The sequence below is a fragment of the Rousettus aegyptiacus genome, unplaced genomic scaffold (genome assembly GCF_014176215.1).
Source record: "Rousettus aegyptiacus isolate mRouAeg1 unplaced genomic scaffold, mRouAeg1.p scaffold_m13_p_7, whole genome shotgun sequence".
NCBI classification, from domain to species: Eukaryota; Metazoa; Chordata; class Mammalia; order Chiroptera; family Pteropodidae; genus Rousettus; species Rousettus aegyptiacus.
Genome location: NW_023416310.1, coordinates 4666173 through 4680621, shown reverse-complemented (window position 1 = coordinate 4680621; position 14449 = coordinate 4666173). Strand labels below are relative to the sequence as shown.

Genomic DNA, 14449 nt, shown 5'->3' with positions numbered 1-14449 from the left:
AGGAAGGCCTAGGCCCCGCCCCTCGCCCCTGCTGCCCGCCTCCTGACCACCCCGCTGCTTCCCCACGTGGCCCGCGTGGTGAGCTGTGAGTGTAACAAACTCGGTTTCCCTGAGCATCTCCTGTGTCTTGTCTCGAGGCCGCATCAGATTGGCTACCACATTAAAGGCCACTGCACAGAACCCGCCTGTGTAATAGCCAAGTGGGAAACGCTGACTTTGACCCAGGGCCGCTCCGAGCCAGACCATAGCGTAGGACGCGCCCCCGGCTGCAGCCCTCTCCTTTCCATCCTCGCCCTCCTTCCCCCCGCCCCAAATGCATACAGAGGGGCAGTATGTTACCAAAAGCGTAAGACTGGCTCTTTTATTCTAAATATTGAACAGTTCAAAGCCTTAGCTTTTTCCTTTTTTTTTTTGAGAATAAAATACACTTGATATCACACACCAGAAAATCAGAAAAAACCATTTAAAATTCACACATCTGATTTTCAGTCTTTCATCGTTCTCATTTATTACAGTATTTTGCAGCTTTGCATCCAGCACAATGCAGTGAAATATTACAGTGATTTTCTTCATTGCACCAGCAAACACACATACAGATCAAGTGTGGTAAATAAAATATATTTAAAGTAGTGATCCAAACCTAAAACTAGAAAGAGATTTCTCTCTGAAGGTGTAACCATTCCTCCAGCATACCAGGTATGTATATTTTTCTTCGTCACCTATGGTGAACGCTTGGTGACCTGTCACTATAGAATGATTCATTTCTGCAGAACAACTTTGAAATGCGGGGTCCACAGGCGGCACTCTGGCACGTGACCGTGGGGTTACTGGGTCATAGATGTTTAAACGCAGATAAACCAGCTCAGATATGTGTGAGTGCCGCCCACGTACAAACCTCACTTTCCAAAGTCAAAGGCAGGGGTGACCATTACAGCCTCTTCGGGGGCCATACTCGGAACCTAGCACAGATCTGAGTCGGACTTTCTAGAAGGCGTGTCTGGCTCAGAGTGCCACGGTGCGGAGGCTGACAATGCATGCTCACACCTGCACGGCCCGTGGATGACAGCTGCTTGTCCCGACGAGGGAGGGCCAAATGGCACGACAGACACACTACCCTATCAGAGCCGATTTCCTCTCGGCCAGGAGGGGACTCCATCGGCCTCTGCAAGCTTACACTTAGTTCACAAAATCCACCCGAAGACGGCCACGTGAGAGAGAGAACTCATGAAGCCCCGAGTAGTGGAGGCGAGACTATTCGGAATTATTTTTCATGTCTCCAGAAGGACTTCTGCACACGTGTGTTTGTCTTCCTGTGTCAAAGTGCGATCGACGACACACGAATGTTTGTCTTTCTCTGGGGGGCTCACGCCGACGGCCCAGAAAAAACCCCCACTGCTAATGGAGCCCGCCGACGGCACCGAGGCAACACCTCTGCAAATTCTTTCACAGAAAGAGTAAAACTGCATTCAACGTTTCCATTTTTTTTTGCCTCCTATTACGCTAACAATGCAATTGAAATAGAAAAGCATTTCAATCACTGAAGTAAAATGCTCTTTAGAAAAATAATACTTCAAAAAGTAAAGCAAAATCTTTTACCAAAATAATTCTTTTGCTTTTCAAATTGTTCTCTCCACAAGCCAACTTGATAAACAACTAAGAATCATCACCTACCGGCTTAAAGCATGTCACTCGAATTATCACTTATCCACCTGCCCTTGAGTAGAAAAAGCTCAAGAAAATAAAGTGTTACTCATAAATCTCAAAAGCAGGCAAGTGTTGTGATATATATATATATAATAAGGCTCTTTGGGTAGTCTAATGTATACCTTCTTAATATATCAGTGACAGAATAAAAAGAATATGGCTAATATGCTTATAATGGTAACCTGAAGTAATAAATAATAATATCTACAAAGACTATAATTTAACTTCTTGAAACTTTTTTTTTAAACCAACCAGTTTCTTTTGCGAGGTTCCAATTAAAATCGACAACATTATCATTTGGCGTCAGCTCTGTTCAAGGCCACCTTCTCAGCCTCACCTTTCTGGATAAAAGGCTGGGGCGCAGTGTTGAACTGATCCAAATACTGCCTCTGTAGTAACAATTACTGTAATCTGAACTTAAGGCATTGCAAAGTTACGGAGAGCTGGACGAAGCACATTCTAAAGAAGCTGTCTGCCACGGATGCATTAAGGCATAAGTACTCCGGCCTTGAGCCACAAATAAAGGGGGCGGAGGTGCTGATCACACAGGTTATCTTTAACCAAAGGAATTCAGGAACTTGTCACCTAAATAATTAGACAGTCGGCAAACACTGCAAAGGAACCTCCAACGAGGCCAAGATCCAGAGCAACGGGGGCTGGAAGCCCTTTGGGGGGCGGGGCCTGATCCGGGTCACGTGACCCCGCGCGCCCCGCCCCCTCCCCCCACCATGCGCTGAGAGGTGGCGGCACCGCGTCACGGAAGCGGCCCCTCCTCTGCCGGAAGTCACGTGCCGGCAGCGGGGACGTGCTCTGCCGGAAGTCACGTGCGTCTGGCGTGCCGCGGCCTGGCCAGTGCTGCCCGGCAGCGACGAGGCGCGGGCGCATCCGACGCGGCAGCTCCCGCCACGACCGAGGACCAAGGACCGCCTCGCGCACCAGGAAAGCACCCGACTCCCCACCTGCAAAGCAGCCCTTCGTATTCCACTCGCGGAGGCCAAGGCCGGGGCGGCGGGGAGGGAGAGGACGCGCGTCAGCTCTCACTGCTCTTAAGCAAGTGACCGCACGCCAGGGTCCTGAGCGCCGCTGCCGGCTCCCTGGACTGTCCCTTCATGGGGACAGCTGGTCTCTCCACACGTCGGTGTCAGCAGGTTGCTCCGAGCACGTCACGCCGAGGCAGAGTGAACATCCTGGTTTTCAAAAGGTGGCAGCGGCTCTCTCCAGAAGGTGAAGTTGCTGAAAGTGTCTGAGCAGGGGAAGTCCGAGGAGTGGCTTCTTTTCAGCAACGGGAAGACGTGGTCCACCACTTCACAGAGTCTCACGTACCTGGAAGGAGAGGGGCAACGTCACGGCCTCTGACGACGCCCCGCTGGGCTGTGCCTGGGGAGTCAGGAGGAATCTGCCACCCCAAAAGGCATGGACCTGGGGGCTAACACACGGAGCGGGTCCTGGAATGAGCCCTCGCTATCTGATGGGAAATCACAGGGTGTGGCCAGCAGAAGTCAGAACGGGCGAGGCAGGCAGGAACTGACTTGGCACAAAGGGCCGAGGAGGAGGACGGAGCAGAAGCAAAAGGGGACAGGAAGAAGTCGGCATGGCAGAGGGACAGCCTCCCGCCGCAGAGTGCACAGGTGGGCATCAGATGCCAGAGCATCAGACAGACTGCTTCACTGTGTGAGGAGAAGACCCTGGGCCCTGAGGCTGAGGGGACCCAGGCTGGACCCTCTGCCATGGACGAGCCACGTGATCCTGGGCACACGCTTCATCTCTCTAACCACATCTCAGCTGTAAAGGAAGGAAATGAACAGTGCTACAGCGTTCACGGGAGAATTAAATAATATATGCAACAGTGAAGTAATGCACACTGGATGTTCGATGAATGTATTCAGTGATAAATTATTAACATCAGGAAATCATTAGCCATGGGAAGTAGAAAGCCTTCACTGGCATGGTGGTCGAGAGACCTGGGGTCTCCCCCCCACCTTGCTGCTGTGGGACCTGGGGCAAGTGTCTTGCCCTGTTTGGGCCTCAGGCCTTTTATCCTTCTAGAGAGTGGGGCTGAACCAGTTCGGGGCTTCTCAACGCTCCCAGCGACTCCCTCGCTCTATTTCCTGTATCCTCCTCCCGAGAGGTCGTTGCATATTAGTGTCTGCAGCCTGCACTACAGAACAGACCCACTGTATGAATATGCATGTTCAGACTTCGGGATGCCTCCAACCAGAAACGTGACAAGCCCAGGCCCCTCCTCCTGTCCCCGGGGTCCTCCCTCACAATCGCTGGGTCCCCCTCCAGTTCCAATTCACTAAGAGCCGAAAGGGGCTTTCTGAAAATCCAAACTCCAGGAATTAGTCGTTCCGAGGCATAAAACGACTGATTAAATAAAGACGCGCGTGTGTGTTTAATAAAAAAAAAAAAACCTCCAAAGGGCTTCTGAAGAACGTCGTACTTGCACAAAACGGAAAACATCTCTCTTAACGAGCAAAAATTATGAGAACTAAAACAAATGTTGGAGAAATCTCCTGGCTTTAAGACCTACTTGTTTGAGTTTCGTGGCTACGGGAGGTGGCTGTCCCTACAGGGTGCAGTTCACCACTCACCACCGGGGTGTGGTGGCACCAGCTCCAAACCCTCACAGCGGAAGGCTGTGCTTCAGCTCCAGCCAGGGGCTCCCTCGGAGCCACTGTCCCCCACACAGGCCCAACCCGACAGGGTCCCCCCAAGCCTCTGAAGACGGTTCAGACGACTTCTCAGAGATAGCGACCCACTCACGTGCCTGGGACAGGGTTGGACCCAGCTCCCCGCCAGGCGTGGGAAGTATGCCCTCCTGGGGAAGGAGAGCAGAGAGCCAGTCCCTCATGAGAACCACAGCTGCAGTCCCCAGCCAAGGCGTGAGACCGCAACTCTGTCCGGCAATGCACAAAGCTTCCTCCTATGCTGAGATCCACCCCAGGCCAAGGCTCGGGCAGGACGTGCATTTTAACCTGATTCTCAGCCAGTGGGATAACCCCAGAGGCCTCCTGGGCAAACCCGCAAATGCTGGAATCCCCCTCCAGACTCCTTATGATGGGACCCGCCACACGGCTACCGCCTGGCGGAAACCTCTATCATTTCTGGGCAGTGTCCCATCGGTTGAGACTTCTTTTTGACCCTAAATAAAAGTCCACTAGATCTTCTCCAGACTGAGGAAAGCCTGTCCTGGGCTGGGGAAGAGAGAGCAGTGGCATCGGCAGGGGTGGCCGCTCAGAACCCGGGACAGGGAAGAAACCGCGACGGGAGGGTGGACAGCAGAATCGGTTCCTGTTGCTCTCCCGGCGCTGCCCTGTGTAAGCTGCTCTGACCCCAGCTCGTGTAAGGAGTGTGCTGGAAGCGAACATCTGCTCTGGGGACCCACGTCTCTGATCCATCTGAAATACAGGATGCGCCTGGAGAAGACCCGCCCTCGCCCTGGGATTGCCGGGGCCAGAGGCGGTCATCCAGGTGTGCACAGACCCAGCCAGGAGAGGGGCAGCCTCCGAAACGGACAAGGCAGAACGGCACCTGCCTGCCTGGTGTCGCTCAGCTCTCGATACATGGGATGAGGAAACGCTCTCCATTCTAAGACGCTAGGAACCCAGAGGAGACAGCACCCAAGTTGAGAGAGAGTCTAAAGCCTAGTGGATGCCTCGTTACAAACCCACTGCCTCCGGAGCCCGGGCTGCGACCCAAACGGCAGGCAGGATTCTTACAATCGCTCAGCAGCGTTTCTGGGGAGGCCATGACGGGCCAGAATGTAAAGAGACTGTACCTTTCCTCATCTTTAAAGACAGTGTCACTGGATGTTTCAGTTGGGTCACAGTTTTAATTTGCATTCTAGGCTTTCAAACCTCACTTGGCACATCGAAACCACCAGTTTTCAAATTCAGGCACTTCCACGCTGTAGCAGAATATAACCGCTAAGTTTAAAAATTCGACCCGGAGGGGATCTGATTTAAAATTCGGTTTGGGACAAAACACAAGGAGTTAAAATGTATTTTCCTCGTGGGAATTCAGGATTAACATACAGGCGACGAAGGGCCAAAGGGTGCACCACACACAGTAAAAGACCATTCCAGGACCGCGACGGCACCTGCGGGGCGACGCCGGCGAGCGCGGGGACACTCACGAGGAGATGTTGGTCTTGGCGTGCTCCTGCACGAGTTCTCCTTTGGGATTGACAGTGAATATTCTGTTCAAAGACACTCCTACTTGCTTGTACGAGTACACGTCCTGTGTTTGAAAAGGTGAAAGGAAAACAGAGTTGAATGTAAATACAGACACACAATCTCTTGGATTCGATGCAATTACTACGACACCTCCGTTAACCAGAACTGTCCTTCCAAATGGTGTAGAGAAAGACTCTCTGGGTGTGGGACGATAAGGTCAGTTTTCCCATCTATGCAGGAGCGGAGCGAGAGAGCCGACCACCCACCTTGGCCCCTGCAATCCCAACATCCCTCAAGGTTATCCTCTGACCCGTTTCCTTGGGCATCAGTTTCAAAAGTAGGAGAGTTTTCTCACTGGAAAGTTAGCACATTGGGGCAATATACGCAAAATCTTGGGGCGTTTCTTTCACCATATGAAACAATACAGAAGTCCCCCCTTAGCCACAAGGGACATGTTCCAAGACCCTTGTAAGTACCTGAAATTGCAGATAGGACTGAATCCTACATATCCTATCTTTTTTCTTATACATAAAGTTTAATTTATAAATTAGACACAGTAGGAGTTAACAACAATAAGTGATAAATAGTAAAATAGGGCAACGATTACAATATACTGTAATAAAAGTTAAGAGAACATGGCATTAGTAAGTCAACTGAGGGTGACTTGGATGCAAGCACTGTGATATCAGGCCCACCAATCTCTCAGCGACGGCTACTCAGTGCCCAAACTGACAGACAGGGAGCGTCTGCCGTATGGATTTGCTGGACAAAGGGACGATTCGCCCCGGGTTGGGCAGAGTGCAACCTCCTGAGACTTCATGGCACTACTCAGAGTGATGCGCGAGTTAAAACCAAGGCGTTGTTTACTTCTGGAATCTTCCACTTAATCTTTTCAGACTGTGGTTGACCGTAAATAACTGAAACCATGGAAAATGAAACCGCGGATGAGGGGGGTCCAGCTGAAACTTGCGGTGCTGAATTCACCACTGTGCTAAGAAGCGGCTTTGTGGCTCCCATCGGGGTGGGAAGGTCTACCCCCTTTCAGTGTTCTTGTTTAACTAAAGTAGCAAGTTATTTGGAATTCGATGTTTCTAGGCCCACCACAGTTCACGCTTCAAACTAAAACTCACTAGCCGACCTTCAGCGTAAATAGGCCACAAAATAATTTGCAAGCTCCTGGCCTTGACGTGCAGGCAAATGAATCTTTCAGCAAAACGGGAATTCCCAGAGCTGTCAGGTGCCCGCCGCACCCCCCCTACTACTCACGGCCTGTCGGTTTCCAAAAGCAGCATAGAAGGGTTCTGTGTTTGGAAAAAACAGGTTTTTGATGTCTGTCAAACACTGGACTTTAAACTTTTCTGGCTTCTTTTCAATCACTTCTCTGTTAAAGCAAACAAATAATGGATCAGCGTGGGAGGATAAGCTTCATTAGCATCAAGCTTTTTAACTGTCAAAGGTGGCGTGACACTAGGAACACGCTCATCTTTGGGGGTTCAATGCGTGTGCGTCAGTTCGCGGTCCCTGAAGAGCTCGACAGAAAGGGACTCCGTGCTTGCAAACCTCTGCACAGGGAAAACACCGAGGACGAGCGACTTCACCAAAGGCCTGCGCAGCCCCAAGGAGCAAAGAACTCCAGAGCACAAAGAGGGAGAGGTCACCTCCCAGCTCGTTTCCTCAGTGAACGTAACCTCAATCAAAACCTGAAGGAGAAACGTATCGGCAAATCTCATTCGTGAATGTCAGTGCAAAAATTCTAAATAATCTAAAACCTTCACAGAAGTATGGCGGGGAAGACCTCAACAAAGGAAAAAACACATCGTTTAATTGAATTGGAAGACTCGATATTATAAGGAAATATTAACTCTCCCTAAATGGATCTATAGATTCATCGTAATTTCAATTAGACACTTGACGGGGTTTTGTCTGTATGATTTCATGGGACTCAATTCTAATGGCTACCCAAAAAAGCAAAGGCCAGAAGCGGAAACGTGTTCGCAGACACTTGAGGTCTGACCACAGCGACAAGTCAAAGCAGAGGAAAGGGCAGTCTCCCTAGTAAATGATGCTGGAACAACTGGATACCCCTATAAAGAGAAAAAGAGAAAGAAAATGGACCTCTGCCGGCTTTATATACAAAAATCAATGCCAGGTGAACTATAGGCCTCAATGTGAAGGACAATGCATTTAGGTAATATATAGGAGGCTATTCTTTATGCCCCCAGGTCAGGGAAGGCTTTTTTAATACACAAGAAAGACACAAGCTGCAGTAGAAATGACACATTCAACTACATGAAACAAAAAAATGTATGTTCATGGTAAGCCATGAACTGGAGAAAGATACTTGCGGCACTTGTCACAAAAGCTACATGTATAGGATCTACCACACACGCTTACAAATCAAAAAGAAAAAGGAGGAAATACGTCAGCAAGCACGTCACAGAAAACAAAGCCCAGATGGCCAACATCGATAGGAAGAGAGGCGCCTCACGCCCCCAGACCAGCGACGGTGGAAAAGCGACACCGTGCTGGCAGGGACGCAGGGCGGCGCACCAAGCGCTCCGCCTGCCCGGGAAGACGGCGCGGGGCGGCCTGATGCAGCCGCGCGCGTGCGCACTCGACGCCCGGCCGTGGACACGCGCAGACGCACCGCTTGTACCAGCGAAAAACCGGGATCGAGTCACATCCCCAGCCACAGGACAACAGAGTCATCTGTCAGGACACCACGCAGAAGTAAAAACGAGTGGGCTGCGGTGACGCTCGGCAGTCCTGGCGAGATATTGCTGAGTGGGGAAAAAAGCGAATTCCAGGAGAGCGTGTGATGCGTTTATGGAAAGTTCCTGAGTGCGCACAACTAAACGTGCTGTTTAGGATTACAGATACACGTGATTAAAAAAAAAAAAAAAAACTATTAGGAAAAGCCAGGAATGATCAAAACAAAATGCAGGGACAATGGTGACCATGACCACCGAGGGGGCAGGGACGAGAGCAACGGGGACTTCAGATGTAATGACATGCCCTTTTGCTTATGGGTGCGCTGGTGCTCGCTGTTTGGTTATCCTTTATACCTTGCATATATTTGAGAAATAGGCTCTGTACTCGTTCAAAATGTAATTTAGATGATGATGATGAGATCAGCACTGAACTGAGTGTCAAAGGACCCGAGGGCTGGTCCTGGCCCGGGGCTGACTTGTGTGGACGCCAGGGCTCTTCCTCACACTAAGAACCTTGCATTTTACATCTCAGGACTCAGAGATGAACGTGTGAGTGACTATATGTTTTTTTTGAGATATGATTGACGTACAACAGTATTAATTTTAGGTGCCCAGGTGCACAGCAATCACCACACTAAGTCTAGTTAACATCCAACACCACACACAATCACAATTCCTTTTTCTTATGATGAGAACTTTTAAAGTCTACTCTCCTAGCAATGATTGTATGATTTTTAAGTCTCAAACTTCAAGCGACTGGGGGAAAATTGTCCAAATTCAACTTCCTGCTTCTCTCTCTCTCGCCCCCTCCCTCCCCTCACACACACACACACACACACACACACACACACACACACACTGTAGTTGCCTAATTCCAGAAGTTCAAATCCACCCAGTGACCCATTCATGGGAACTAGCAGAGGCTAATCTGTGCAACACTGCCTGTCTATCAGCTCAACTCATCAGTGACAGTGACCGCCTTCATCCCATGAGACTGGAGCCAGACTCGTTAGGAATGTGCGTTACACTAATAGAAGGTTTACGTGAAAATGGCCTGAATAGCTTTGCCACCACAACAGAACAGGGCAGGTAACGAAAGAGAATCTCAGGACTCAATACCAGTTTCTATCTTAACAGGAGAAGCACATCAACCAAAGATTAGGTGTGCGAAACAGATTCTCTTGACTTCTCCATTCTGACATATTTCCTAGAATTTTAGCATTTTAGGCCCGAAAGGCACCCTGGACATCTCTAATCCAACCCTGTCACTTGACACTTAAGGGAACAGACCCAGTCAGGGGCAGCCCTTGCTCGTCACACCATTAAAGAGTCCCCAGCAGCGTCAGCCATGGGGCTACAGGTCCCCACCTCAGGACCTTGGCTGCAGCTCACGCTGGACGCTCACCTTTGCTCCACACACACCCACCCACGACATTCTTCTTTCCTTTCCATTTAAGCTCAGGCAGCACATTCAGAAATGTCCCTAGTCAGAGCGTCTTGCTAGGGGAGGTCATCTGTGCTCACGCAAGGACAATCTGCAGGACCACTAACACAGAGAACAGCTCTGGCCAGAACGCGGGGCTCGGCAGGACAGGCTGCGGGCTGCGGCCGCTGGGAGCACCTCCAGCTCCCAGGAGGGAGTACCAACCGTGAGGATCAGCTTCCTTTTTTTCAGTAATTCCTCTCGAGGAAAAAGTAATAGATCTTGGACAATGGTATTTAAGGAAAATCTAAGAAGAATCATCTTAAATTATTAGTGGTAGGATGTTAGAGTACAAATACCAACTTTGTGCCCTGCCTAGCAAAGCCTCAGCACTTGACATATGCTAATCAGCAGCCGGTTGCAAACTGTCAACACGACTCGGGGACATTTCAGTAACATATCTGATCACTTAATCACTTCACTTCATTGAAGTATGTGGATTTCTGTTGGGATCTACAAACGTGACAGCTCATGGGACTTGAAATACACTATGGCACCCACAGATTTTGCTTGAGTTTTCTCCCCAGATGTGAGAAATTTCACTGCGAGATCTCTCCCTACAGGAAAAAACATCACCACTCGCACAAAACAAAGCTGTGATGGAAAAAGTCACTACAGAGCTGAAGGGAAATACTCAAGAGGAATCAGCATGCTATCTTGGGCCCGTCTGGGCTTTTCCACTGTTTGTGTGACCGCAACTGAGGCCAAATCAGTCAAAGCTTTGCACTGGATGTTCGAGACACGACCCAGACAAGATATTTCCCACTGGCCTGAGGCGGGACCACCGCCCTGCTGCGGCCACAGGGCTGGCTTTGAGAGCCTCCTGGGAACCGCCCTGGGGCCCGAGCTGCAGAGAAGCCCGTGTTTCCCTGCCCCCACCGGGAGGCCAGAGTGTCCTAGTGGTCTGTGAGAGGTCCTTAAAGTGAACAGTGTGACCAGAACTCCCACACCGGACGCGTGTCATGGAAGTCCAAGGCCAGGCGGCGAGGGCGCTGGCAGGAAGGCGGCTGAACGCAGCCTGGGGCCCCGGGTCGGTAGGTGCGAGTTGGTTCTTTAAGACTCAGCCGGGCGATGCCGGGCGGGGAGCAGTACGTGCGAAGGCTCAAAGGGGAGAACATCACCCCGCAAAGTGGGGGCGGGTCAGCACGAGTGCGTTCCGGAAACGGGGCAGGAATGGGGCCGGGGAGGAGGGCGGGCGGGGTGTGGGCGGACGGGCACGTGGCGCCGAGCTGCCGGACCTGCACTCTGTCGGGAGGGCGTGAGGGGCCGGTGGGGGGGGGGGGGGCGACGGGGCCGGACCTGTATTTTAGGGTGACGATGCCCGTGTCCACTGCCCAGCGGGAGACCGGCTGGGAGGGCCGGTGAGAGGCCGATCCGGCAAAGCCCCGGGCAGGGAGGGAGGGCGCGGGCGTGGGGGGGAGGGGTGCCCTACCTGTGCAAGGCGGAGAAGAGGCTGCTGGGGCTCAGCAGCAGCGGCCCCCGGGGCAGCACCGTGCCCCGCTCGTTGACCCAGTGCAGGTAGCCCCTGGTCATGTCCGCCATCCCGATGGCGCGCGCGGAGCAGTAGAGAAACTTGTATCCGTTCCTGAAAGAGACAGAACGTTCACGCTCGCAGCAGCGCGCGGCGGGGACTCGCGGCGCCGTCGGGCCCGAGCATCGGGCGGGCTCCCGCCCGTGAAAGGCCGCACGCGGAAAGCTCGGCTGTCTGCTACAAGGCACGCTCACGGTCCTCGCCTCGTCGAATCCTCAGGGAAAACCACTCCATAGGGAGTTTGCCCCTGCCCCACCCCCAGCCGGCCGACCTGCCCGCACCTGTGCCGGCCACGCCCCCCAGTCCCTGCTCCCCGCTGAGGGCCACCCGGCTGTGCCCTGCCCCTCACACACGCGCCACCAAGTCCCTCCCGTCCGCTGACAGTTCCCGTCGGCACACACGTGTTCTAACCTCTCTCGTCTCAGCCTAAAACCCAGCCAAGCGAAAACCACCAGCAAAAACACCCTCTCCAGGCCGAATCCCATTTCTCTGTTCTCCTTTGCACCAAAGCCTTTCCAACAGCTGTGTATCCACACTGACCCCGCCCCCGTCTCCCTAGTCCCTCCCTCTCCCTCTCCCCCCCTCCCTCTGTCTCTCCCCCTCTCTCCGCCAGGTTCCTGCCTCCCCACCTCCATCAAGGTCACCTGTGCTGCCACCTTGTCAAATCCAGCATCACTTCTGGATGCTCACGTAAGCAGACTTCCCGGCAGCCTCTCACGCGGGCGGTCATGCCTCCCCCCAGCACCCCTTCGTCCCTTGGCTTCCGGGACCCCAGGTGCTCCTGGTTGCTCCTCCTCACCACCCGTTTCTCCCCAGACAGGTCGCCTTGGTTCTGACTGTCCCGGCCTCTAAATGCAGAGCTGCCCTTGGGGTCCCGGGCCTCATGTACTCTCCCCGCCCTCACTGCCGGGGGACCTCGCCCACTTCCGTGCCTTTAAACGCCACATCTAAGCAGGGGCAGTGGTAACCACCTGTGACACTGTGATGTGACAAGTACATATTTGGTCTTCACCCGGGTTCCCGGCACAGAGCTGCTAAACCCCTTGGGGTCTCCTGAGCGACAGGAATAAGAGAAACATCTTTCGTTATTCATAACGGGTGCCTTTTATCTAGACCTGGGTCTTTGTTACTGAGGTGACCCGTGAAGGACGGGGACTGGTCGCCAGAGGAACCAGCCACGCAATCAGAGGACGGGAACTTTCAGCCCATCCCCTAAATTCTGGAACGGGGTGAGGGGCTGGAGACAGTGCAGTCGCCGGTGGCCGGTGATGCAATCCATCGCGCCTAAGCAATGAAGCCTCCGTAAACGCCCTAAACGATGGGTTTTGGAGAGCTTCCGGTCAGGGAAGGGATCCAGGTGCCGAGAGGGTGACACGTCTCGACTCCATGGTGGCAGGAGCCTTCCGGACCGCGCCCGGGTACTCCTCGTCCAGCAGTTCATCTGCGTCCTTTATAATAAACCGGTGCACGTGTTTGCCTAAGTTCCGCGAGCCGCCAGAGCAGATCTCCAAACCCGAGGAGGGGCTGTGGGAGCTCCTGATTTACAGCCACGCTGAGCAGCAGTGCGGGCAAGCTGGAGACCTGCTACTCACCGCTGGCGGCGGAAGTAGGGGCGGCCTTGTGGGAACTGTCACCTCCATTCCTGCTACAGCCTGAGCCACCTCCCTGCCCCCTCACCAAGCCTCCACGCGGAAAAAAAAAAAAAAAAAAAAAAAAAAACTTAAAGCTTAAAATGTACTCCAGTCACGCTCAAAACCCCGCAAAGTCTGGCCCTCTCTCTGAGATATAATCCAAATCCTCTGCCATTACCTGTAAGGCCAGCAAGACCTGGTCCCTGCTTACTAAACACAAGGAACAGGGACCGGCCCGTGCTCCCTGGTGCCTGGGCCCTAGCAGGTGTCCTTACTGCTCCTTGACTCTCATGCTCGTATATGCTGCCTGGACAACTGTCCCCCCAGATCTCCAGAGCCCCCTTACTCCTCACCTCACTTCACCTAGGTCTCTGCTCCGATGTCCCTCTGTTCATTAAAAAGCACCCCCACTCCAAGTGTGACTCCCAGCTGCATCTGTGCCCCTTCACGGCACTCGTCACCGACGCCGCGCCTGGTCCCTTGCTTGACTGTGTCTCTCACTGACCCTCACACCCCCCGAGGGGGAGGCCGGTGTCTCGTCCTGGCTGTAACCCCTGGGCCCCTGTGCTGTGTGGCAGGCAGGAGACACACAAGAACTCCGCTGGGCGAGCGAGGACAAACTGCCCGCTCCCCACCCGACTCCTCGCCACCCCGGGGCTATCTCCGTGCTGGCCGAAGGGCTGGTCTCGAGTGGCTTAAAACATGATCTTCGAGACAAGAAAGAGGAAAGTTCCGAGACAAAGAGAAACTAGAAAGATCAGCTTGTTTGGAATACAGGGACGCATCTGAAAATCAAGCCGTCTTTTTAATGAAACATCTTTGTATTTTGGCCGTCTAATTACTGCAATCTTTTTTTAAAAAAACAATCGCTGTTTCTGTATATAGCTCTTCACATCAAGCCTAAAAGCTGTCACCTGCAGGGGTCTGAGATGCTAATTTTATTCAAAACTTGCTTTTCTAATACATTTCCCGGTTTGATCTCGCCACACACTGTTCTGCTTCTGAGGCCATCACCGAACTCAGCTGGAAAACCGGCTGCAGGATGTCCTGCGCGGGGGACGTGGCTCCGGCGGCCGCGGGGGTTCCCTTTCCAGGGCTTTCACCCCCGTGAAAGCTGCCAGAAATGCCCAGTGCTCCCACCGAGTGCTCAGGTTGCACCACGTCCCCAAAGCTGACCCCCCCCCCAGTGCCCCTGGTGGGTAAGACCCACC

At 52.7% G+C, this 14449-nt stretch overlaps 1 protein-coding gene across 4 annotated transcripts in view; it reads right to left on the bottom strand.

The window, feature by feature from the left end:
- Nucleotides 1–479: 479 nt before the first annotated feature.
- LPIN1 (lipin 1) overlaps nucleotides 480–14449 on the bottom strand; it is a 94384-nt gene continuing 80414 nt past the window's right edge. For all 4 annotated transcript variants that reach the window (XM_016144782.2, XM_016144783.2, XM_016144785.2 and 1 more), the window contains 4 exons: nucleotides 11509–11661; nucleotides 7149–7263; nucleotides 5843–5946; nucleotides 480–3027 (listed from right to left, as the gene is read on the bottom strand). In XM_016144782.2, coding sequence (XP_016000268.2) covers nucleotides 2868–3027; nucleotides 5843–5946; nucleotides 7149–7263; nucleotides 11509–11661 — 532 coding nt within the window. In that variant the 3' untranslated portion in view covers nucleotides 480–2867. The remainder of the gene's footprint in view (nucleotides 3028–5842; nucleotides 5947–7148; nucleotides 7264–11508; nucleotides 11662–14449) is intronic.